General features: G+C 44.4%; 1 protein-coding gene across 1 annotated transcript in view; it reads left to right on the top strand.

Annotated features, from left to right (window-relative positions):
* The first annotated feature begins 342 nt into the window (after nt 1-342).
* The window catches only part of CCDC183 (coiled-coil domain containing 183), a 319,356-nt gene continuing 291,930 nt past the window's right edge, over nt 343-27,768 (top strand). Inside the window, exons 1-4 of the mRNA XM_086919361.1 lie at nt 343-481; nt 940-1,061; nt 8,335-8,412; nt 14,249-14,416. Coding sequence (XP_086775487.1) covers nt 343-481; nt 940-1,061; nt 8,335-8,412; nt 14,249-14,416 — 507 coding nt within the window. The remainder of the gene's footprint in view (nt 482-939; nt 1,062-8,334; nt 8,413-14,248; nt 14,417-27,768) is intronic.

Below are 27,768 nucleotides of genomic sequence, written 5' to 3'. Positions count from 1 at the left end.
GATTTTGAACTATCGTATTTACCTGGTTCTAACAATGTTCACGCAGACTGTGCTTCAAAACTTGGCTGTGTGGATGATGACATGATTGATGATATTGAGTGGTTTGCAGGACAAGATTTTGGAAGACGATGTGAATGTGTGTTTGATCAGTGACGGTGTTATTTCGGAAAATGAGTGGAAAGAAACACCTTGTTAGTGATGTGACTCTACAAAAGGTCATCACCATGCCATGGTGAAAGGTGGTTGCTGTGATAAGAGGGGCTGTAATGATCTGCTCAAGGGTTTTTTGGCAAGGAGGATTTGGCTGTTGTAGATGGATTACTTATGTGTGGAAGTAAGCTTATGGAGAAGAAAGAACATGAATGGAAGGGGGTGCACAGGGAACCGGGTCTCCCCCTTCTTGCTGGTAGGAGAGACCACCTGACTTTGATTCGACCTCAGGAACATCAGAGGGACAAAAGTGGAAAACCTTTAGAACACAGTACATTACAATGGTTCCAAATTCTCTATCCCATACCGCATCTGGCCCTGCCATTATGTTCTTCTGCTGATAGACTCACGCATAAAAATGTATCTACCTATGTAGACTAATCTGGAGATAAAGGGAGCAGCAGGGAAATGGTTAAATCACCTGCCAGATATATTCATAAATATCATTTTCGCGGAGCCATTAGTGAGTTAACCTGAACGTTTTCGCATTTTCTAAAATCTAAATCTTGACAGAAAGAACAGACTAAGGTTCAAAAGTGCTGGTAATTTCAGGAAACTCTCTAATTTGTCATCCGTGGGTGACTCAAAAGAGAGGGTTCGCTTTCTCTCCCAATTACTAAGAAACCTAAAAGAAATATATTTTGTCTCAAAATCTACAGGTATTTAAACATGACAGAGAAGATTTTACTGCCTGAGTAATTGACAAAAACATTTCTCATTCCTTTACAGAACAGGGCTTCAGAGCATTCAAACATGGACCGGAAAAGACCATTATCCAAAACAGAGAATCTATCCATCACCTGAAGACGCTTTTGAGAGAGGACTTCTATTTATTGCACGATGCTCAAAAGGTAGGCCAGACTTGGGCCTGTTAGAAAGGTTGCAATTTCAGTCGTCTCTGTGTGGTGGTAAACCATTCCTGGTAGGGCAATGAGTAAACGGGGGCTGTGTGGCATCCATCCCTCCCATCCCCTTCAGTCAATGTGCCGAGACCTACCATGCTGCCCCCTGAATTCTGCCCTACAAAGCATCGCCAGCCCATTTTACTACTGTCTTCTGCCTGGAGTAACCCAGCCCCCACGGCCGGACTGGCCGTAGCCGGCACTGGGCATTTCCCAGGTGACCCAGAGGGATGGGGGCTGGTTTGGGCCCATTGACGCCGGTTTTGAGCCCATTGGGGCTGGTTTTGGGCCCATTGGGGCCGGTTTTGAGCCCATTGGGGCTGGTTTTGGGCCCATTGGGGCTGGTTTTGTCACTGGGGTCGGTTTTGCAGCTGTGCTGTAATATCAGCCCCCTGTAACAAAAGCAGGAGTGGTGCGTCTTGCTAGCACCCCCCCCCCCCTCCCAGGGTCGGATGAGCAGCAAATTGCCAGAGCTGGTCGCTCTTCCTAGTCCGGCCCTGCCAGCCCCCATGATTCTCTGTTCCTCATAAAACCACCCGCGCTGTCCCATCGCCCACACTGGAGATGTCCCTTTCCTGTAAATCCCTCTTCATCGCTAGATCCATCCTCTGCCCAGATCCCCCACTGCCCTCTCCCTTGGCTGTGTGTTCCCACCTCACATCCTCATACTTGCGCCATTAGTGATTGACAGCCTTTTGTGGCGCAGCCTGTCACTCTGCCCATGAGACATCCGCAGCAGGAAACTCTGCCATGCCCCAGAAACCTTTAACTGCCGCTACTTTTGAGCCCCTGATCCTGTCACTGTTGAGCATGTCTCTTCCAGGGGTGTGGAATTATATCAACTATCTACTAATCAATGTATTGGGATGCTTCAGGAATCTTCTTACCCTGTAATCAAATCCACTTGACTCTTTACATGTGATGAAATGAGGTGACACATTATTGCAGTATTCTCATTATATCAAAGCTCTAATAATATCCTCTTTGATTGGACCTGGTCTCATATTATACCAGAATTTGGATTGTAGCACAGCTTTGTTTGTGCCACCTTTCAACCGACCTACATATAGGATCTGGAAATAGACAGAGCGATGGTTTCAAGGATGAAATGCCCTGCCAGTCTGCATACACCCACAACACAAGCATACATGTTTAAAGGTATTCACCAACACCCCCTAATCTCTTCTCTCATTGGAACAGCTTGGAAATGTACTACTGTGAAAGGCAGGAGTAAAACTCCTATGAAAAAAGGAAAAAGGGTGTGTGAATTTGCAATTGCTCAGCAGATTTCCGTGCGAGCAGATATACAGGTGCATATTTGCTCAAGCTAAAATGTACAACAGATTGCTAGGAATATCGTCTCTAGGCCTAATTCTTTAAAGTCCCATGAGTTGCTGTAAGTCGAAAATCTGCATCAATACTACACATAGAGGTGCACTTTTATGGCTTTCTTTTAGAATTGGGCCTCTAATTAATTTCCATCTTGCCCATTATGAGGCCTATAATGGCTTTAAACAGATTCTCACTTATTCTTTTTTTAAATATCGGCATGCATCAAATATGTCTCACTAGATGGTAGGTCAAGGAAATTGTATTTAAAGTTATACAACAAGTTACTGTACAACAGATTAACAAACATTTTTTTTCAAGCTGCACAGAGTTTCTGCACATTTTAGTTTTAGTTTGTGCATATTTTATTTTGAAAGCATTCAACAATCTCACTTTTTAGCATATATTTGCATACAATAAGGGATCAATCTGGGAGCCGGCTAACTACCGCCAATTGTTAACTTTTGAAAGCGAGTGTACATGGTTTTATACTGGAACCTCTGTCAGTAATGCAAGCAGAGCTTTCTGCATTTCCTCAGTGCGGTTATCCTTACTTACAAGGATAAGCACACACCCTGGTAAGTAGGGTAAGAGAGCATCCTCAGAGAAAGCTTTGAATAATGGCGATGGTAAGGCATAAGTGACTTGAGAATGTCAGCAAGATCTAGGAGAGGTAGGGCTTTGAAGATGGCCCACTGCAGTATTCTACTGGAAGGGATGGATGTGAGATGAAGCAGGCTTAGTATAATTGATATGCTGTAGATCTTCTGTAATGTTTCACTGAAGAAGAGGTTTATGGCATTGCACTTTTCTGTGGAATGAGGAATATGTAGGTCTGGCAGGGTGTTGATGCAATACTTGATTGTTTCGAACAAAATCCTTTGCTGTCAAAGTATACCAGTGGTTTGCCTACATCTTCCACATCACCCACTTGCCTCGCATACTTCCCACATTGTATCCACATTGCCTGTTTTGAGTGAGTACTCTGGAACGGCATCCCATATTTTTCCACATCATGATGTATGTGATATAATTGTCACATGGATACCCTTCATGTTGCTGCAATGGAACTAAGCTTGGCAGCCAGTCTTTTACAGTAAGAACCGGTCCCCAGTTAAGAGAACCATCAGCTTGAACATCAGCAGTAGTGTGGCTGAGAGGTGCCTTGAAGATGCTGGCAATTCTTTTATAAAAGCTAGTAGAGTCACAAGGGGAGACGGGGTAAAAGGTGTGTTCATCATGTCAGAGATCATATTAAAGATTAAACACCAGTGACTTAGAAGCATTGGGCATTCTCATGCCAGTTGTGAGAAGTCTGCTTGCAATTGCTGCCACTGAGGGCAGTCTGTACCCAGATCCAATCCAAAGGAGTTAAGCCTCACTGGGGAATAGTGCAATCTATGAAGGCATTTACAGTCTAGTAGCCTATGTCAGCTGATTAGGGAAACGTCCCTCATCTGGGGAAACATCCTTTATCCCACAGTCACAACAATGACCTGCCTTTACAACGCAGTCACTACCCCGATTGCTACTTTAACTTATGTCAGTTTACCACGCAAATCGTTTCAACAACTTGTTTTAGGGGGTGCGTTTTTGGATTGGTGTTGCCGGGATCTCCACCATCGCCACCTTGAGACTAGCAACTGTGTTAGTAAGACAATAAATATTATGTTGTATTGAAAGAGAAACGATTGTCTGTGAAAGTGCCCTCTGTATCTGTGGTTCGCCTAAGAATGAGGGGTAACAGCTGTAAGGTGTGTCCTGGAGTCTAAAAGAATAAAACAAAGAAAGACATCTAATGGAGGTATATCGCCTAGTTCCTTAGATTGGTATAAAGTTAGAATAGTTCCTCCTGGGTACAGGTCTCTCTACATGGACAATCCCAGGCACGCGAGCTGTGCTTGTGATTTGTGTTCCATTCCAAGCAGCAGGCAGGGAGTGGCTGCCAGTGGGCAAGGGATATCAGACCCAGCCAATAGCAGCCTCACACTGTGCACGCCATCAGGTTCACCTGAGACAAAGGCTTGGGCAGGGATCAAGCTAATACTGAGGTCATTGGACAAGGGAAAGTCACCTCAACTTCTTTGGCAACATGGGGCAATGAGGGCTCTCTGTGGTACCCTTAAATGGCCAATGGCGCCTGCGTAACCTTCATGTGTGAGATCGACAACCCCCCTGTAGTGTATGACAATGTCATTATAACCTAATTCAGTTAAGGGTGTTTGCCTTCCCACACGTTTTTATCAGTAGTGCAGGACCGTTTTTTTTTTTTACAAAACTCTCTAGTCAAAGTAAACGGTAAAGTGATAACATTATAAAGTGGCTTAAGGACAGCCATTTTATTTAAAGCCACTCTATCTGTCATTGGCATCCATCTTACAACCTAAGCTACGAGACTAAAACCATAAATGTTAGGAGTTTTGCTTCCGGTTCAGCTGGGATTCATTCCTGAGCAGACAACGTGAACCAGTATCTTTGTGGAGAGGATCAGTCAGAGAAAGGTTTTAGCAGCAGTTAGTACCATAATGATCACCCTTTGGCCACCTGCAAGTGTCGCTTATTCCAGGGTGAGTCTTGTGCTATACAAATACACATAACATAACATCCTTGCACCCAGTGGCATAATGCTAAATATTGGGGCCCACCCTGCAGATTGTGAAGAGGATCCCCTCAGTCTCTCATATCTCACAGATATTCATTCACAGTGGGCTGAATGGAGGACCTCGTGGGCCTCCTGAAGGGTTGCCCACCCCCTCCCCTATCTACTCTGCGGGGGCTGTGAGGGCCTGTTTTAAGCTCCTGCATTTGTAGCACTGTTAGAAAACTGAACTAGACATGAGTGCTGCTACAACGGTAGGCAAGACGAAGGCAGGAATAAAGGTAAGTTCATCGATGCAGGAAACATTGCATCACCCTACCAAGTATTCATGTCTTTCTTAAGAGGATTAGTGGTTTCAGGTTATCTGGACAGGAAAGCTGCTTTGGTTTCTCACCGATCAAGAGATATTAGGAAACCTTTACTTGGAGGGCATGCATGTTGGCTGTGTGTGGGGGAGGCGTTCATGCTCGATTGCTTAAGATTGACCAAGCAATTGTGGGTCAAGCTGCCTTGCGTCCTTTGTTGTCCGCGAAGAGAGGTAATAGGAGGGCACAGAGCAAACGAGGCACAGTGGGTAGTGGCACATACTTTGGAGACATGGAAGGATACCCGTGGGGTGACAGACATGCGCTATAAAAGATTACCAATACATACATACATACATACATACATTGTGTGAGAGAGACAAGAGTTGCACATTCCACACGTTGAGGCATCCTTTGGGTTTGACGGAGCTCTACAAATGAATAACAGAATGTTAACGTGGAAGAGTCGGATGCATGAAGGTGTGTTGAACGTGGAGAAGATTTGGTTAGGAAAGGCCACTGTGTATTTAGGGCGCTTAAAGTGTATGTGCAGTTTGGACGACAACCCACTGTTATGGTAAAGGGGGTTTGTGAAATTGCTGATGAGGCCCCATCTTTGTACAATATGGTGGTGGTGGTGTCCTCTTTTTAGACGTTCTTTTAATATTTTTTCTTTTAAAGGCTGTTCTGTGTCAGCCCCGTTTCACTTGTCCTAGTACCCTAAGACTGATCTATGATAAAAAAAAGAATCAAATAAATAGTTTGTTGCCTGGCTATACTGTGCATAGGTTGAATATGGAACATGATTTGGGGAGGTCAGCTGATCCAGAGAGATACAAACCTCTGTGGAAACGGAGTTGGATTAGTGTCTTGATGTTAATATGTGACACAAGGAACATGGTAGCATCACTAATGAAATAATATATCTTAACAGAAGATAAACTCAATGGACAATGTTTTTGTCTGTGTCTGTGCCGGTAAAATGGTAGATTTAGCGTTTGTATAATTCTGTTTTTTGGTTGGGGTTATTGTGTATGTTGGGGAACTGCCAAAGCTTGGTTACAATTTAGGTGACGTCCTGAATTGCATCAAGCTAGTTCTTGGTAGTCAGTTTACTAAAAATCAATTCCTGGCCTTTTTTAATCTCGTTTTTGGGTTTCCCACAGCAGTTGTCTATCAAATGATAGGGATGTTCTGGCTTTGAGGATAGCTATAGAGCAGCATCATAATATTTGTAAATTCACTGCCAACTGTTTGGTTGAGGATTAGATTCCAGATTTTATTAAGCTTTTAAAAAATACAAAAGTCTTCTTACAAAGATTAACAGTTCGCACAAAGCATTAAGTAGTGTAGTTTTTCTTCAATTAACTATATGCATGGAAAACGTTTTCTGTGGGCTTTTTGGACTGCGTTGTGTGGTTCCACACAAAAGTGCTCCAATATGTGCTAAAGGGCGTATTGTATATGTTTTAAATATTATGGGGCCACGTATCAATTTAATGAAGGACTTGCATCCACTGTGAGAGGCATCTTTGTAGTTTATGAGGATGATTGCTTTGGTTTACCTATGGGTGTTAGATGTGTTTTTTTCCAGGTAATACACATTGTTCTTTAAGGGGCAGATTTACAAGGCCCTTGCGCCACTTTAGCGTAATTTTTAACATGGGAAAAGTGACGCAAAGTGGTGCAAGGGCCTTGTAAATAAGACTCTAAATGTTCAAACTTGCGTTATACTTTCTCACCTTGTTAGCAAGAATGAAACAGCTCCACACATATTCCTTCAACATGCCAAAAATGAGCCTGCAAAGCAGTGTACAGTGATAACACAATGGTTTATGTGCAGACATTGTGACAAGCCTGCTGATTCAGAGATTTATACAACAGTCAGTTCAAGAGAGATGTATTGCTCCTTTTCCTAACTGACGTCATCAAAGCTCGCCCAACCTAGTGCTTCATGCAGGCATCCATCTTGGCTGTCAGCCACGAGCGGCCCAGTCAAAGCAATCAGAATTATTTGTTGGTCTGAGACTTCAAGCACGTGGAGACAAGCTTCTCTCTGGAAACGATCCTTGCATCTGACCACGTGCCATCCTCCAGTTCTGGAGTTCATGTGGTCCAAGGAAAGGGGCGTATATGTTACATATCACTTGCCCTTCCTTGGTGTCCTTCGACATCTGCCTTAAAACGGCTACTCTTCCGTGCCATTAAGTAGCGAAACAGTACCTTAGATTAGTGTGCAAACAATCTGAAAGAACACACTGCTATATGAAGCTGCCTATCTTATCTTGGCTCTTTACATATTATGACTATTTCCATTCAAATAAACCCTGCCACCACATTGGGTACCCAGGCCCATGTCTTATTTTTTATTATTTTGTATGTATTTCTAATTTTTTTTTTAATCTCGTCTACTTCCCGCATTTTGCATTATGAGAAAAGTGCAAAAGATTTTGACATTTCTCATACCGTAAAATTGTGCATGATTCTTACCAGCTGGAGACTCGCTAAAATACATTTTCTAGTCGAACAAGAAGATGTTGTGTACTCAAATCAGTTTTCTGTCTGTATCTCTATTGTCTTCGCATGGAAAATCCATTCAAGATGTTGTCAAAAAACCTTTTATGCAGCTTGTGCAATTTCGCTGAATTGGCCGCAAACTTCCGTGATTCAGGAAGGTGCGGAAGTATTTGAACACAATCTATGCACAGCCCTTGCTCCCTCTAATCTCACCCCTTTTTAAGCTGATAATTATTTAATAGCAAACTTTAAAACAGGGAAGAAGGCAATTAACTAATTGAAGTGTAAGCCGAGTTGCCACCTGAATTGACTAAATGCATTGTTTTACTCTGCAAAAATAAATACTGCTTTTTCCTGAATAGCTGTTATGATGTTTTGACTCACCCATAAAGCTTTAGAGTGGACAAGCACCTCTGCTCTGAGGCGGAGAGGCCATGCAGTGAACTGAGATCTTTCCTGTTTCTTCCCATAGTATGACAAGAAAACTATCGACCAGGCTTTCAAAGGACAGAAAAAGAGAAGACTGGCTTTCGGCAGATCAACTGTGGAGGTAAGGAACCGCAGTGAGAGCTCAGGGGCCAGAGGCTACAGTACCAGCTTCAACTGAAGCCAAAAGGATGTGAAGCTTTAGATGCCCAGAGTAAGGCTAGCAGAGTGGCACCACCATAGTTAATGGGAGGAGAACTCCTCCGTCAGTGGCCAAAGTGCACAACCTAGGAGCGGCGCATACCCTAGGAGCGGCGCACAACCTAGGAGCGGTGCACACCCTAAGAGAGCGTTGCACACCCTAGGAGCCGTGCACGCCCTAGGAGCGGTGCATACCCTAGGAAAAGTGTACACCTTAGGAGCAGGCACACCCTAACAGCGGTGCACACCCTAGGTGTGGTGCACACTCTAGGATCGGTGCACACCCTACGAGTGGTGCACACCCTAGGAGCAGTGCACACCCTAGGAGCGGTGCATACCGTAGGAGCAGTGCACACCCTAACAGCGCGCACAGCCTAGGAGTGGTGCGTACCCTAGGAGCGTTGCACACTCTAGGATCGGTGCACACCCTAAGAGTGGTGCACACCCTAAGAGCGGGACACACCCTAGGAGCCGTGCACGCCCTAGGAGCGGTGCATACCCTAGGAGCGGTGTACACCTTAGGAGCAGCGCACACCCTAACAGCGCGCACAGCCTAGGAGTGGTGCACACCATAGGAGCAGTGCACACCCTAGGAGCGGTGCATACCATAGAAGCGGTGCACACTCTAACAGCGTGCACAGCCTAGGAGTGGTGCACACCATAGGAGCAGTGCACACCTTAGGAGCGGTGCACATCCTAGGAGCGGTGCATACCCTAGGAGCGGTGCACACCCTAAGAGCGGTGCACAGGATAGGAGCAGTGCACACCTTAGGGGCGGTGTACATCCTGGGAGTGGTGCACACCTTAGGAGTGGTGCACACCCTAAGAGCGGGGCAAAACGTAGGAACGGTGCACAGCATAGGAGCTGTGCACAACGTAGGAGTCATTTACAACCTAGGAATGTGCGCAACGTATGAGCGGTGGCTGGCCATGGTCTAAACATGAAGGCTCACAGAGCAGAGGCCTACTTAGATTGCAGCTTCTGTAACATCATTGGTCTGTACCTTGTTGGCACCTCTGGACTATATGAAAGTTCAAACACCAAACTATTATGCGTCACCTAGAAGGCACAGAGAATTTTACGACTTGCTTATTGTTTTTGAAGGTTATTTCCTTATTGTTTACAGTTTATAAAATATCCCCTCCAGAGTGATTAGACACGCAACAACTACATCATTAAAAAACTGTCAAAAGATCATATAAATAGTTCAGGAATCAAAAGAGCCTTCAGTACATTTATTACAAGCATACCATGAAACAAAACTTCAATGTGAAGCTTATCAAAATGCTATTTGATTTGCATGTTAGTAGGTCCAAGCGCTACTCTCTTTAATGTGTGAGGTGTTTGTTACAATGTATGCAACTTTCTTTCTAAGAGAGGTATAGCAATACCCAACCTAGCCAGGAAAAAAAACACTAATTTTGTTTTAAACACGTATGGTCTTATTTACAATGATTTGGGGAAGGGTAGCAAGTCTTGTTGCTACACTGCTCTACGTGAAATTGAAAGGACAGGAATGCACCGTGTTTCAGTGGCAGCTCCTCGGTTATGGCCTCCCCTGCTGAGGGACAGCAGAGGGAAACGTGAAAAATAAAATGATAATAAAACCATTTTATTATGATTTCATTTTCCTAACAGCATTAGAGCAAGATGAGTCTAGGGTTGGGAGGGCCATGATGGCAAAAGGGGAAGGAGGAGTAGTGTGCACTGTAAGTGCACATGCTGATTTCACCGGCTGTCTAAGGACGGCCATATCGACATGGGCACTTAGATCTTTCATCCAAGCTGTGTTGAACAGCCAGGTGGAGAAGAGGCACAGGTTCCCAGGACCTGAGCAAGCATTATACCAGCCTGCTCAGGCCAATCACGGCACTGCTCTCATAAATAGTATTACCTGTATGACAGCAGCATCTTTGTTGGCTTCTGGGAGCCTGCGCAGTGTGCAGCAGCCCATGGGGAATCAGGACCGGAGCAGAAGATCACTGAGACAACGGGCGGCAGGTAAGTTCTTTTTTATTTAATTTTTTTGTTATTGACCCCCCCACCCCCCAGCCTGACCCACCACTTGTCATTAATAGCAGCGACCATTGCTGTATTTAGGAGATACAGTGCACTCCTGTCCTATCAGCCAGTGCAGATGCACAATTTGGTGCCAGGTACCAATGCCGGCACCCCTGCACCATAGTGCAAGGGTGTGTGCGTTGTTGGCAGGGTTGTTTTTTTACAGGAAGGGATACTTTCCTGCACAAAATCAATCCATTGAGACGTTTTCCTCTTTCCACATGTGCTGCAGAGGGCAGCAGACATGGAAAGAAGAAAAAATGAGGAGAAATAAAGATATTTCTACATGTTACGCCTGCCCTGGGGAGGCATACAATTTTGACGCATTCCCATGTTTACAGATCCTTGTAAATCTGGGAAAGAATCAAAACACCTGGGTGTTGCATGGGAACGCCCACTGCAACACCCATGGAATGCCTCCCTGACGCAGTGTAAGGCAGTGAAGCGACTTGCGCTGCATTGACTTACACCATTTTGTACGAGGCCATGAAAAGCCCCATGAAGTGGTTTGGCTTGATATGGGTCTGTACTCTGCACCACCTGAGCGTCATTAAAAGTCATGCACCAGTGGCGCAAGGGGCTTGTAAATCAGCCCCTTAGCGTAGTGGTGAACTTGATACAATGTTTATTTGCTGATAAATTCTTATTCAAGCTATTATAAATTACAGAAATCATGCTTAACCTGTAGGTCAGCTACGTAGGGACAGAGTATTTTGCAGTAGTCTCCAATGCCTTTTTGTAGTTATAGCTACTAAGGCCCTGATTACGAATGGCGATTTCCCATCAAGATTGTTGAACACAACTAGGGAAACCCAAAAAACCCATAACCAGGGGCAACGAAATCTGAATACACAACAGAGGTTCCAGGTAACGGTATGAAAACATGATTTTGAAATAACCAATCATAAGAAATTTACAATCAAGAATTAAACATAATAAGGGGTCCACAAAGCAATCTTAGGACGTAATCTATTATTATTGCTACAAACAGGCAGTATACAAATAAAGAACTTTAAGATCAAGTGATCACACAACGAGTTCCCATTGAATAATACTAAGGGCCTAATTACAATGTCGGACCAACCGGAGTCCGTCGGACATCGTTTGGGAACTGGAACCGAAAGACCTCCTGCCGTCATTTCCAGCCCAGCAAGTAGGATGCGACCAAACACTGCTCGGTCACAATCCTATTCTTTATAAAGGGAGCATGCATCCTGAATGGAATGCATGCTCTCATTGTAAAGAGCAGAGGTGCATTTCAACCCTGCCACGGGGTCCAGGGATCAACAGGGGGGCACCATAGGTGCCATACGGAGGCCTTGTACCCATGGGGGCCAGGCCGGGGGCCCCCAAAGTTGGATTCCCACAGCCTTTCTGTGTTGGAAAGGCCGGCATAGAAGGGCTGTGGGAATCTTCTATCGTAATCCCTAGCCCGGAAAGAGCCGCCCGAGGGATTGATGGAGGATTTCCAAATGGCAGCTGGGCTCTCTGAGCCTGTCGGAGACCATTCAGAAATCTGGTTCGGATTCCTTTCCAACCAACCCCATCAAAATGGGTCAGACGGATAGAAATCTGAACCGGACATTTCGATGTGGTCAGAACGGCTCCTACCAACGGTCGGAGCCGTTTACGACTGCATCAAAATTGGCCCCTTATTGTGTTAAAAACAGAAGCTGACAATGAGATAATGAACTTTCTAAAAAAATGCATCAATCCAAAGTCATAAGCTTCTAAGATTCGGAAGGGAGATTAATATTTTGTTTTTCAAATAGGATTTGGATTGATGCATTTGTTTAGAAAGTTTATTATTCCCTTGTCAGCTTCTGTTTTTAACACACTATTCATTGTTCAATGTGCCCTCGTCGTGTGATCACTTGAGCTCTGAGCACTGTTTTTTCTTGAAGGTATTTATTTGTGTATTCTTTCTGTTTGTTGCAATAATAATATATTACTTTCCTAAAATTCCTCTGTCGGCTCTATATTTTGTTTAATTCTTGATTGTAAATTTCTTATTATTGGTTATTTCAAAATGAGGTTTTCATGCCCTTTTACCTGTCACCTCTGTTGTGAATTCAGGTATCCCACCAAGGGCTTTAAGTCAGGATGGGATACTTTCCCAGGCCATTACAGGCAGCCTCTCTCTCTAGATAATAATCCTGGGTCTGGGCAGGAGTACGCTACTGCCCGGTCCCTGACATACCCCTGAAGCACACTGGAAGGAGCCGACAATTCTCCCTCAGGCTCAACCTACCCCCCCAGAACCACCCCCCCTATCACACTACCCTCCTCCCTCAACACCTTCCTTCCCCCTGTGCTCTTTCTGACTTCAGCTTGCTCTGAACAATCAGAAAATATCAGCAGGTTTTTTTCTCCCAGAATTTAGGGGAAAACCAGAGGAGAAGGACCCAGTGTTCCTGGTTCTGACGAGAAATTTTCCATTCCGAAGACAAAGCTCGTAGTTGCTCTTTTGTGGTCCTGGGATACCGGCAGCAACTGGGAATTCCACCCTCCCGGGAATCCCTCCACCAATATCCGGTGAACTCATAGGCAGGGTTTTACTAATATTTAATGGCAACAAGAGACTTGGGCAGCTGTTAAACAACTAATAAAACCGTTTGTTGTGATACTTTTTCTGTTCACTGCTTTCATTTCTCTTCTGTGATGTACACCGCACACAAAGCGGTCTAGTTTATGTGTGACGCTAAAAAGATCTAGGGGCATATGTAGGTAGTTCACATTTTGCTATTCTCAAATAGCGATTTTTAAGGAATCGCTATTTGAGAATTGCAAAATGGAATGTAGGTAATAATTCGATTTTTTTTGGCGAATCTCTAAAATTCCTTAATTGCGATTAGCAAATTGCGAATCGCAATCAAGGAATGAGTGTCCCATTCATTCCTATGGGCCACGAGGCCCATAGGAATGAATGCGGATACATTCTCAAATTGCGATTTTCTATGAGAAAATCGCAATTTGAGAATCGCAATTCCAAGGGTGCCATGGTGTCCAAAGGACACCTGTTGCACCCCTGGAATGTGCCTGTAAATACATGTGGCGCACATACATGCCCTAAGGGCATGTCTGTGCTCCACATGGCACTTTGATTTAAAAAAAAAAAATGCATTTTGACTTGAAATCGCAAAATACCATCTACTTGGAGTAGGTGGTATTTTGCGATTCCTTAAGCCAAAATCGCATTTGAAAAGTCACCCCTACATAGCATTTAAGGAATCGCAAAATTGCGCTTCCTTAAATGCTTGAGCAAAATAAGTAAGCGCAATTTTTGCGATTCCTTATTTTGCCATGTGGCACCTACATCCCAAAAGGCCGTTTGCGATTCGCAAACGCCGAAATCCTGCTAATTCCAGCGTTTGCGAATCGCAAACACCTTCCTACATATGCCCCCTAATGGGTACTTTATGCAAACAAATGCTGTACTCGACTTGGGGTTCGAGATGATGCAGAGTACTAAGAAACCCCCACAAAGATTGGAGGTTGTGGGTCCCTGGCTGTCCCAGGTGTGATTATGGATCAGATGAGAGAGGGTCTTGATTCGGCAGCCATCTTCTCTTTCTCCGTTCTCCTCTGTAAAACCAACGTTGAGTTTCGATGTGCCCCCCTTATCAGCAAATCGGACACTTCTAATCTGGCCTCTCAGATGCTAACTTGCCTTTACCCTCTTGTTGTGTTACTCCAGCAAGCCAAAGATTCCTTGGAGAAATATGTGTTCGACAGCAGGAACGTGCTCAACAAGCTGGTTTATGAGGTGAAGAAAAGACAACTAGCTCTGGGAGAGCTGAATGACCTCTTGGAGTCGCTGAAGCTGATGCAGCTGGCGGAGAAGCCGGATTCCGCCGAGCAGCAGGTGAGCAGCTGTTGGGCAGCACCACAGAGATATTTCGGGGTTGGGATAACTTTTGGGGATCGTACATATAAAAGGCCTCCACACCACGATCAACCCAACCTGGAAGTAATAAACAGGCTTTAATTCTTAGGATAAGAAAAAGTGTACTTTGTTCAGGTCACAAGTTATTAGTGGATATCATTAAAAGTTGCGGGGAATGAGATTTTGATACCTTTTCTGATGACCTAGATACCTATCTCATTCTTCCTTTTGGATCGATTATTTTCTGTCATTGAGTAAAAGGCAAACCCACATAGGTTAAATCAACCCCAATAGACTGAGGCAACTCTGAAGAACCACTTACGACTGATAAAGTTTAAAAGTTTTAATATAAAATAAGAATCAGTTGCATATACAATCCTCTCAGGATAAGATTCAACAAGTATACAGGAACTAAAAGGAACATAAATTCCCTAAAGAATCTAAGTCTACAAAAGAATACAATTAAAATCAATTCCAGAATCAACAGATTAAAAAGCATAGACACAAAGTGGATCCGTTGCGTCATCTATAAAAAGAAAATAACAAGTTAATTCTGTCCCTACTCTATACTAGGTGACATCCCTACTTCGCAAGTTCCTTACCTAAAAAAGGTGTCAGCAGTTTGACTTCCAAAGAAGTTCAAACTCTCTTAGCCTCTAATGGTAACTTACATCGAGAAACAGTACCCTATCTGCCTACCCATCCGCTCTCTAAGGGTCCTCGGCCTACTGTTCTCTTGCGCTCTGCTCTTTCTCTCTCTGACTCCTCAGGCCATCTGCGCTATCCTCTCCCCAGGGTGCTGTCCCTAAATACACAATCACAGTATGGGTGGAACGCCCCTTGACGCCCACCACGTATACATTTACACATGCTCTCATTCTTGGGTTTTTCCATAGCTTCATCTCTTCGCGTCGTCCGTTAAGTTGACCTTGCTTCTTAGGCACCATCTTCGTCTTCGTGCTGGTGACTTCATTGACATTCCAGTTGACACTTTCAGAGCAAAGTCTATCACCTCAACAGAACTCCATTCATTACGGTTGTGATTATAACCTCGTTTGGTCCTGTGAACGGTCATTTCTAAACAAGACCCCAAATTCCAAGCGTCTCTTATCTCACTTAGGCCATAAACTTCGTCCAGCATTGTCACCTTAAATTTAACAAGACCTTTGACTCTTGTCTCGCACGTACAGATCAAGGCTATCCCCTGTTCCTGTGAGCCCACTAAATTACATACAGCGGACTACGCTCTTGCGAACCCTTGGTCAGTTAGGTTAAAATCACACATGACCACACTTTCTAAAACTCCTTCTTCTACACAGTATAACCTTTAACACACATACTTATATATATATAATCGAATTAGCGAATCGGTGATTATACTTGAATCCATGTTACATAAAATACAACATTTACATTCTCGTTTCTACACAGTGCTATATAGTCTACACATTTCTTCGTTATATATTTCACAGCTTTCTCCTTCTAATGATTACATACGTATATTCAGTTTAGCACGTTTAAGCATTTTCACATTTCTATATTAGACCATTATATATACGGTCTTTCTAATGCATATTCTAAAGTGAATACAGATACAATTCCTATTACCTAAGTTACATCAGCAAACTTATGCGCTACAAGTGCTCCTTCATGTTACAACTTCTACGTGTATGCGATATGCTTGTAAATATGGTACAGATATACTTTTCATTCAAATTGCGCTCTCTCAGTTCCCCCCTTTGATGACCTCTGGGGTCATCACTAATTTCAATTTGAATGACACTTTACACAGAACTAGTTACAAGGTTCCCTCTTTTTATCGTTTCGAGAGCTCTCAAACTTTTATACTGTTGATCCTGTAAAGCAGCTAATCTCCTTTCTTGCTCTCTCATGGATCTTTGTAACCGGTTCGACCTATACCATTTGTACAATTTCACTAACCCCAACAATGTAATTATGCAAATCAATATTATTAAAACAGGTTTCAATATGTACCACACAACACTTTTACCAAGATTGGCAAACCAATTTCCAACCTTTCCCACTCCATGACCTACTTTTTCCCAAACATTTACTTTTGTTAAATCTTCGATTTCTTGATGTATCTGTGTAATGTTCCGTATGACTTTCTCAAGTGGTTTTGAATTATCTGGAATTTAAGTACAACATTCTTGGACCTTCAAAGCCTTGCAGACTCCGCCCTCTTTTGCTAGCAGAACATCTAAAGCAAGACGGTTCTGAAGAACCATTGCCCTAATCGACTGCATCTCTCCTTCTACTAGCATTAATGACCTTGCAGTACTTGCAGACAATCTATCTACAACCGTAGCTAGTCTCCTGATCTTAACATCGTTAAGTATCAAACCTAAAAGAGGAAACATTGCTCCAAATATGTCTCCAACTACCTCAGCATCTCCTACTTCCCTTTTCGCTCTTCTCGAAGTTTTCCCTTCTATGATCTCTAAATCCTTCGCATGATATATTTTGGGAAAGACAATTGCCAAGTAACACGAACCATACCAATTGTCAGGCAGTTTTACATAGGCATTTCTTCCACATACAAAATATACATTAGGAATCGCTTGCATCCCTTTCATAAAATCTTTCGTATAGTACTCTAATCGAAAAGCATGTTCGCAATTTACTTCACCTACAAATACACTCTCATAATATGTCTTGCTTCGAGTTAAACATAACTTTCCTTTCTGCGTTCTATCCAAAGCTATTGGACCATTGCTACCTTTCTTCTTGTGCGCTTTTTCTTCTTCGGTCCAATCTGTTTTCCACTGTCCTGACATTTTTAGAATCTTCTGCCTTCTGTACCGGTCATCTACTTGTCCTATGAACTTTTTCTCAACCTCTGACACCTTGCAAGTCAGATTATTTCTGCGTGCATATGAAGTATCTAATGTATCCCAAGGAAGAAAGAACTTTGTTAGTCTATCTTCCTTTTTGTGATAGTCCCACTTATTCATTTGTTTATAATTCGGGACTTCAGGCAGTACCGAATCATAATTTGAAAAGTAGTACTCGAACCCTTCTCTACCATAAAATATGCTAAGCAATAAACTACATGTTATCCCATAAGTCAGTGGGAGATGATGATATCTGATGCCTTCATCTACAGAAGCCGGCAATTGCATGCACACATAACAATCCTTGGCCTCCATGGCATCAATATACTCATACAATAGCTTGGCATATGCGTTTGATCTAAAATTTCCCTGCGACTCGTCTACGTGTAACCTACGAGCTTCATTTGCCAGTAACGTCTTTTCACGGATGACATTGCTCTCCTCCTTCTTCCCAACAAGAGCAGGTTTCAAAGTCGTTACAGGCTTTACATCTGTTGTCTCTTTTTCACTTACATGTCCTACTATGTATTATATGGTAACTACTGTAATAATGAGAAAAATTACTACTGCTATTAGTGTACCTACTATGCATTTGGCTTTTCGGTTTGGGTTGTCATTCTCCATGTTATCAAAACAGCGTAGCTCTTTCCTTTTCGAAGAAAAGTTTTCTTTTCAAGTCTTTGTCTTGCTTTATTTGCTTTCTCAGTCTTGTGAAGCACTCCTAATCAACAAAAGTCTCTTTTCACAACAATGTCTTTTTATCTTCAGCAATAGACAACCCTAACCCTTCTCCGTCCTCTAAATGTAATCCCTAATTTTATTCTTCTTTCCACTCGGCGCTAGGTTATCTTCTTCTTTATAGCTTAAACACAAAAGTCTTTATGCATCTACAATGATTCTCGTACCTGCAGCTCTAATAACATGTTCCAACAATTCTAAACGAATGACTTTTTCTTCTTGTGCTGGTATTTGATGACCAAAAGTCGGAAACTCTAATCGATTCAGTACTAGGTCTTTGATCCGACTTAGGTAAAGGGGAATGGGAAGTGTGAAAGTCAGTAACCCCTCAGTCTCGATTCCAGGCGTCAACATCCATATCTCCACTGCCACAAATGGATCGAGATTGATCACTTGCACTTCTCTCACTCTCCCAGATCTCTGTCCCCAAGACATCTGCTAGATAAGTCCACTCTGGGGTGGCGTACCTTCTGCAGGGCACACGTACCCTTCTTGATCTTCTCGGACTCTCAGAGCCTGAATCCGTAGCTTCTTCGTCTGGCTCTGAATCTTCGGAGATCGGGACAAGGGTGCTCTCTGGATTTACTCTCAAGCTTGACCTTCTCCTTCTTTCCGGCCAACTAGCTTCTCCATTCCTTATCCTCCTGCTCCTTGTTCTTGGACTCGTCTCTTGATCACTTGCAGCTTGTTCGGTATCTGATTCGAACTCCCAGCTACTTTCTTCTTCTGAGGCGACTTCGGTCTCACTGGTGTCCTGACCGTCGTCAGTCTGTTCCGACACAGGCTCAGCCTCTTCAATCACCTCTACAGCTTGACTTTCCCCCTCTGTGGCTTCTCCGCTTTCCGCTGGATTCTCATCCGAGAGAGGAGCTGTTTCTTCCAGAGGTGCTGGAACTCTTCGGGTGTGTGAGGCGTGTATCCAGTTGGGCAAGCCTCCACACTTTACTGCAGTGTTCATAACTAGTATGACTTGGAACGGTCCTCTCCAGCGCACGTCTAGACAGTTCTTCCTGACATGCTTCTTCACCAGGACCCAGTCCCCCGGACACAGGTCATGGCACAAGTCTTTTGCTGATGGAACCTCTGCAGCCTGGACCTAGAGGGACACAGAATGAATGGCATCAGATAGTCCCTTGCAGTAGTCCAAGATCAAATCGTCTGTGATGTTCAACAATGCTGCAGTCGTAACCGATGGCAATCTCATAGCTCTTCCCATTAGCACCTCGTGTGGAGAGAGACCTGTCCTTCTATCGGGTGTGCTACGTATGCTCATAAGAACCAATGGAAGTGCATCAGGCCAACTCAGAGATGTCGATGAACAAACTTTGGCAAGTCTGGATTTAATCGTGCTGTTGATTTGCTCTACAATCCCCGAAGCTTCTGGTCGATAACTACAGTGGAGCTTCTGGTCAATACTCAAGGCTGAACATAGCATCTTCACTATTTCGCTGTTGAAATGAGTTCCTCTGTCCGATTCCAAAGAGGATGGCACCCCAAACCTCGGTATCAACTCTCTAAGCAACAATTTTGCTACTGTAAGTGTATCGCACCTACGTGTCGGGTAAGCTTCAACCCATCTAGAAAATATACAGACAATCACTAAGACGTATCTGAGTCGATTGCACTTGGGCATTTCAATAAAATCCAGCTGCATTCTATTGAAAGGCCCCCCAGACCTCCCTATGTGACTCAATGTGACTGGTGTTCTCTTTCCTACGTTTAGTTGCTGACAGATCGCACAACGCTGACATACTGCTTCTGCCGCTACTCTAAACTTCGGATTATACCACGTTTGTCTGAATACTCTCACCATAGCATCTCTACCTATGTGTGCTGGTCCATGCAATCTCCTTGCCATTGGACTAACAAGTTCGTTTGGTAAAACTGCTCTCCCATCTGCAGAAATCCAAAAATTCATTTAACTTTTGATACATCCAGCTGTCTCCCATGCTTTTTTCTCATCATCTGGTGCATTTTCCTGAACACACTTCAGTTCGTCCCACGTATCTACAGTGTCTAACAACATAGTCAACTCAGTTCTTTCCTGTATTCCCCCCACTTCTACATTGGTGTGAGAATACCCCTGTTCTGCACAATAACGTGCAACTTCATCCGCGTATCGGTTACCTTGCGACACAAAGTCAGTATTCTTTGTGTGCGCGGCACATTTGACAACCGCTATGGCTGTCGGACCTTGTAATGCTTCTAACAATAATCTCACGAATTCTCCATTCCTAATAGGAGAACTCGAGGAGGTCATGTAACCTCTTTGAGACCATAACTGCCCGTAGTCGTGAACTACCCCGAAACCATACTGGCTATCGGTGTATATGGTGACTCGAATTTTGTTACCTGCCAAACAGGCACGGGTCAAAGCAATGATTTCAGCTACCTGAGCGGAATGTACTCCTTCCAGGCAGGCGGCTTCCACAACTCTGGTAATTGTACAAACTGCATATGCTGCTCTCAGCTGACCGATATCGTCTCTTACGCATGAACCATCAACAAAGAATATTTCATCGGGGTCAGTCAATGGTTCATCTACGATATCTGGTCTCGGTTTGGTGCATAGTTCAGTCACATCAAGGCAGTCATGATCTGTACAAATTTCATCATCAATATCATTTGGAAGTGGCATCAAAGTAGCAGGATTCAAGACAGAGCATCTCTTTAGGGTCACATTCTCAGCAGCCAATATGACTTGCTCGTAGCGTGTGAGCCTGCTATTCGTCAGATGCTGGGTCTTAGTCCTGGTCATTAACAATTCCACAGAATGCGGTACGTACACCACTAACTGATGTCCCATTACCACATTTTCACATCTTTCAATGCTGACACCCGTTGCAGCAACGGATTTGAGACATCCGGGCAACGCTGCGGCTACTGGATCTAATGTAGCCGAAAAATACACAACTGGTCTACGCGCATTTCCGTGTATCTGGGCCAAAACTGCTAAAGCACAACCTTCCCTCTCGCAGCAGTAAAGCAAGAATGGTTTTTCGTAATCAGGCATTCCCAAAGCCGGGGCACGACACAAGTCCTCCCTCAGCTGCAAAAATGCCATCAAACAATCTTTGTCCCATGGTACCGGATCACTCACTCCCTTGTGCGTCAGTTGTAGTAAAGGTTTTGCCTTCAGTGAAAAGTTGGCTATCCACTGCCGACAATAACCGACCATGCCTAGAAACATCCTGACTTCTCTTTGTGTTTTAGGCGCGTTCATTTTCATGATCGCCTCTATTCTGTCTGGAGACACCTTCCGTTTTCCCTTTTCAATCCTGTGGCCCAAGTATTGCACTTCGGTGAGACAATACTGCAATTTACTTGGAGACACCTTGTGTCCGTTCTCGGCCAAGTGATTTAGTAAGGTGATGGTGTCTACCTTGCAAGCTTCTTCAGTTTCTGACGCCACTAGGAGGTCGTCTATGTACTGGACTAGAACCGAGTTCTTGGGCAGTACTAGACTTTCAAGATTTTTCTTTAGCAGCTGGTTAAAAATCGATGGGCTTTCTGTATACCCCTGGGGAATACGACACCATGTTAAAACATGATTTTCCAGCTTAAAAGCGAACAAATACTGGCTCTCCTCATCTAAAGGAATCGAAAAGAAAGCCTGGCACAAGTCTATCACTGTGAACCATTCAGCTTGGAACGGTATCTGAAACAATATTACTGATGGATTCGGTACCACTGGACAACATGAAACAACGATATTATTAATCTTTCGAAGATCCTGCACTATTCTGTATTTTCCACTAGGCTTCTGCAAACCCATAATCGGGGAGTTACATGGACTTCCCACGATCTCCTTCAGTATTCCTTGTTTAATCATGGATTCGATCACAGGCTTTATTCCTGCAATCGTCTCCGGTGTCAACTTGTATTGTGGTGTTCTTGGATACTCAGCATTGGGTTTTACCATGATCTTTACCGGTTCTACCCCTTTAATCAATCCTATTTCCTCTCCAGTAAAATCCCACACCTCAGCTGACACTGTCTCCTTCAAGTCCTGTGGAAGCTCCTCCACCGTTAAGGTAGGATATAGTTCCACGCATCCCTGCGAGTTTACAACCTTAAAATCGGCATCATCATCGTTAGTCTGCACTTCTACTCCTTCAGGGGTGCAATATATGGTGCAGTTTAGTTTACACAACAGATCTCTTCCTAACAAGCACACAGGGCTAGAATCACAGATTACAAACTGATGTTCATCACTGTAGTTCCCTATCTTCACTGACACTGGTTCTGTCAGAGGATTCGTCATTCTCCTGTTTGCGACTCCTACCACCTGAATCGTCTCTCCCGACATTGGCAAACCTGGGACTACCGCCGATCTCAAAGTGGATCGAGTGGCCCCCGTATCTACCAAAAAGGTCGTAGGACATCCAGCCACCTCAGCTTCTACGTATGGTCCTCTCTGGTCTACTTCCAGGGCTGCTCCTAGAGTACAGTCTTCTTCCCTATTCACTTGTTGCCCCGTAAGAGGATCAACGTAGTAGCATTCTTCTCCTCCTACGAACAGTGGCAGTTGTCTATAGGTTTTTCCTCCATTTGCAATGCGAGGCGGTTGAGGGAACGGGGCTCGAGGAGTCTGAGTCCCCCCTTTGATAAACTTTCCCTTCGGGACTGCTGTTCCCTTTACCATGCTGGTTTGAACCTCATCCTCCTCCTGTTCTAATTCCCCCGTCTCGACATTATAGGGACACTCGCGTCTCCAATGTCCCACCTCGTTACACTGATGGCACCTCGTTGTCTTTTTCAGTGTCGCGATATCTACCCTCGGTCTCGGTCTTTCTTCCTCATCTCTGCTTTGATTATTCTGTTTCTTTCCTAGTGTTCCTGTTCCCTGTTGCCACTGTCCACCCTTTCCAGCTGACTGCATCTGCACCAACATCAGCTTTTCCTTAAGTTTCTTTGCTTTTGAATCTATTTCATCGCTACAGTACCTCGCATACCTCAGAATCTCATCTAAAGGTTTGTTTTGCCAACAAATCAAATGCTGTTGTATCATTAAGCTTATGTCTGGTCGTAAACCCAGGACAAACTTCGACACAAACTGTCCTATGTCTTTGGGATCCATCACATCCAACCCACTGTACTGTTTGAATGCTTTCAGCAATCTCTCATAGAACTCGTGAACGGTCTCTTTAGGTTCCTGAGTTGTTCGATCTATCTTAACCCAGTCTATGTCCTGCACCGGCACCTTCTCTTTTAACCATGCAATTACCCTCTCGTACTTTTCCATGACTCTCTCTGATGGACCATTCGTCCGGACATCCCTCGCGGGTTCACAACTAGGCCATTCGACACTAAGTTTGCATGCCGTCCACAAATCTCCGGGTACTATGATATCAAACAGGGTGTTCAAGTCGATCCACAGCACCTTAGAGATCTTCACGAACCTCTCTACCTGTTTGTACCACTCGACGGGATTCTCCCTGAGCTTTGGAAAGGAATTGGTAAATGCCGCTAAATCCCCCCTACTCCAGGGCACATGCACGTAGCTTCCGTTCGCGATTTCTCGCAAGGGGAAAGCTTCCATTCGCATTAGCTCTCCATCCGGGGACCTCGTAAGTGTACTCCTTCTGACGGATCCCCTCTTGGACCATCTTTCCTCCCATTTATCCAAATCCCTCCACAATCTGATACTCGAGATCAGTTCCTTTATGTGTACTTTCAGCCCAATCGTCCTACGCTCATCTAGATCCTGATCCGTGCAGTTTAGCCTATGGTTACCCTGTAGAGCTTTAGTTCGTGATAAATCTATCATGTACCTGTCTGCCAACTCAGTTATTTTTTCATGAACTGACCTCGCTTTCCGGGTAACATCCTTAGACATAAACAGTATTTCTCCCTGATCGTACAGCTATATCCTTTCCATTGGCAATGTGCCGTCTATTATTTCATCCAAATCTGATTTTAAACTCATTACGTCGAGCCGTTTTGCTTTTATCTCAGCTCTCAGTACCTCACTCCTAGGTGGTTCGTATACATCCCTCTCACCCCCACTACGAGCCCTACGTCTCGGTACAGGTGAGTTATGAGGCGTCCTTCTTGCTTCTCTTTGTTCCCACCTCTCTAGATCCCAAGCTCTCCCATCCTCCCTTGGGGTATGGTGGAACAAAGTTCTATCCCCCATTACTGCGTTCTGTCTTTTCGGCTCGGTCTCTCTAGATGCAAGATAGGATCCTCCGTTCTGCTCTATATCACTGCAACTCCCTTGCTGTCTGGTGTCACTCAATAAACGGTAAGGTCCTTCACGGTCCTCCATATTCCCGCGATCCCGTCCGTGATCACTGGATGTATGGCGAGACCTTTCGCGACTCCCTATATTCTCATGATTCCAATGTCGCACGTTTTTGCCCGGGGCATGGTGAGTGCACCTGAAGCTATCTCGGTACTCCTGCGTCTTTCGTTCTCCCTCACTAAGAATGAGGCGAGGCACTCCCCCACACCCTGCACTCTTGTCCTCACACATTTGTCTAGTGCCACCGATGGTATGGCAAGTATCTCCCTTGCTTCCTTGACTCCCTCCCTCCCACTCCGGGCTGCTTTCGCCAGCTCCGCAGTGAGAGAGGATCCTGTTATCCTGATCTCTCCATTCTGCTTCTGTTTCTAATCTTTTATTCTGAGTCTCTTCGGCAGCATCCCATTCTTTCAAATACTCCCTTAATTCCTTAAAGGTTTTCGGTTTCGGTCCCCTCAGATCCATCTGTCCTCTCTGACCCCCTTGTTCTATCCAGGGACCCGTAGCTGAATCCAATGGGGTACTCCGACTCTTTGGTCCTAGCAACTGCCTTTGGGAATTGATCGTATTATTCCTACTCTCCATCTCTGCCCTTTCCCTGTCCCATCGTGCCTGTTCCTCCTGCTGGACTCCCTCCGGGTTGTAGATTGACACTATAGGACCTATGGTAACAGGTACTTGTAGAGCATCCGGCAATTGATACGACCTTGCACACTGCGTTTCTGGCACCTTCTGGACCACGAATCTTCCTACTACTCTCTGTACGGGACTAGATTGAGGTACTTCCTCACCTTTCATGGGATCCCACTCTGATGTGGGGAGCGGTTTATATTCCCCCCACCTAGCCCCATCCCCTTGCTGTAGTTCGGGACTTTCGGCTTCTCTGTTGTACGGAGGTGGTCTATCTAATAATAGCCTCTCTATCAGATCCTCATCCGGCTCGCTATCCTCATCTTCTTCTAGAGGTTTCTTTTCTCCCGTAGTCTCTAGCATTGTGAACAGTTTGTCTGCTTCTATCTTCTGCACCCTCCACTTTTTAGCTTCATCATCCCATTTAGCATCCTGCCTTGCTTTTACCGATCGTCTCACTCTTTCTTGGCGCCTATTCAAGCTCTTTTCGTGTGCCGTTCTAAACCATGCACTAAGGGCTTCGAACTGTGTTGGCCTCGGTAGAGGTCTCGTTGCTAGCATTACCGCTTTCAGTTGGTTCAATACTTCTATCCTAAACGTCCCGTATCTCGGGAACGTCAGTTCCTCATTTCCTTCTGTTAGCTTACTCCACTCGGAGATCCATAGTATGGAGTGTAATCCTACATTCACAGCCATATAATAAGCTGGTGTGCCTTCTGGTGGGGCTTCTTCCCCTGCATACGAGCTTCCTCTATCTCTCTTAAAGATCGCCCTTAAACGCTTAAAACACTTCATTTTCAAAATCTACGATTTTCCTTTTAATTCTCTTCCTTATTTACTTCTTGCTGACAACCACCAATCCCTGCGCGGCTCTCGCTGACCAGCCTATTCCAGCGCGACTCTACGCTGACCGACCAATCTCAGCGCGGCTCTACGCTGACGTCACTCGTCCCCTCTGCAGCAGTTCCCCTCCTTTCTCAACTCGTCTCACGATCTTGCATGCGTTTTCATTCATACGCCGAAAAATGACTACTTCCGTCCAAGCGATCACTTTTCTTGACTGTACGTCCACAGTCTAACTGTAATTGTCACCTCAACTGACGAGACGTCTTTCCTCTCACGTTCAGACGCTCGCCTTAACTGATAGGTTACTTACACACAGTAAACGTCCGACCAGCGTCCGTTACTCATACACTCACTCTGTCACTCCCCCTATCATCGGTCCTAAGGGCGATCAATGGTACCTCATGACCCCCTTTACAATGGTAGACAATTACTCTGGGTGTTCGATACACCCGAACCACTTAAGCCCTTCCTTGGATCTTAAGATTTTATCCGGTTGCGCGCGCTCACAACCTTCCCTCAATCACACTACAGGCATTCAACTCCGCTTGACATTACAACACAAGTACAACACAAAACACCGCAATCTGGCAACGCATGACCCTTATACTCACTCTCGACCGACTCTGCTGCTTTTCTCTCGCACCGTCAGCACCTTCTTCGGCAGGGATTCTTCTTCTGGTCGTCGATGACTAGGGACCTTGGGGTAATCTAGACCTGACCTAGGTTGTCTTCCTCAAGAAGAAAACCATCTTTCTCTGCTACCAACTGCGGGGAATGAGATTTTGATACCTTTTCTGATGACCTAGATACCTATCTCATTCTTCCTTTTGGATCGATTATTTTCTGTTATTGAGTAAAAGGCAAACCCACATAGGTTAAATCAACCCCAATAGACTGAGGCAACTCTGAAGAACCACTTACGACTGATAAAGTTTAAACGTTTTAATATAAAATAAGAATCAGTTGCATATACAATCCTCTCAGGATAAGATTCAACAAGTATACAGGAACTAAAAGGAACATAAATTCCCTAAAGAATCTAAGTCTACAAAAGAATACAATTAAAATCAATTCCAGAATCAACAGATTAAAAAGCATAGACACAAAGTGGATCCGTTGCGTCATCTATAAAAAGAAAATAACAAGTTAATTCTGTCCCTACTCTATACTAGGTGACATCCCTACTTCGCAAGTTCCTTACCTAAAAAAGGTGTCAGCAGTTTGACTTCCAAAGAAGTTCAAACTCTCTTAGCCTCTAATGGTAACTTACATCGAGAAACAGTACCCTCTCTGCCTACCCATCCGCTCTCTAAGGGTCCTCGGCCTACTGTTCTCTTGCGCTCTGCTCTTTCTCTCACTGACTCCTCAGGCCATCTGCGCTATCCTCTCCCCAGGGTGCTGTCCCTAAATACACAATCACAGTATGGGTGGAACGCCCCTTGATGCCCACCACGTATACATTTACACATGCTCTCATTCTTGGGTTTTTCCATAGCTTCATCTCTTCGCGTCGTCCGTTAAGTTGACCTTGCTTCTTAGGCACCATCTTCGTCTTCGTGCTGGTGACTTCATTGACATTCCAGTTGACACTTTCAGAGCAAAGTCTATCACCTCAACAGAACTCCATTCATTATGGTTGTGATTATAACCTCGTTTGGTCCTGTGAACGGTCATTTCTAAACAAGACCCCAAATTCCAAGCGTCTCTTATCTCACTTAGGCCATAAACTTCGTCCAGCATTGTCACCTTAAATTTAACAAGACCTTTGACTCTTGTCTCGCACGTACAGATCAAGGCTATCCCCTGTTCCTGTGAGCCCACTAAATTACATACAGCGGACTACGCTCTTGCGAACCCTTGGTCAGTTAGGTTAAAATCACACATGACCACACTTTCTAAAACTCCTTCTTCTACACAGTATAACCTTTAACACACATACTTATATATATAATCGAATTAGCGAATCGGTGATTATACTTGAATCCATGTTACATAAAATACAACATTTACATTCT

This window comes from Lissotriton vulgaris, chromosome 5 (assembly GCF_964263255.1).
Source record: "Lissotriton vulgaris chromosome 5, aLisVul1.2, whole genome shotgun sequence".
Taxonomy (NCBI): Eukaryota; Metazoa; Chordata; class Amphibia; order Caudata; family Salamandridae; genus Lissotriton; species Lissotriton vulgaris.
The sequence above is the reverse complement of the archived record's forward strand: the minus strand, read 5'-3'. Positions and strand labels throughout refer to the sequence as shown.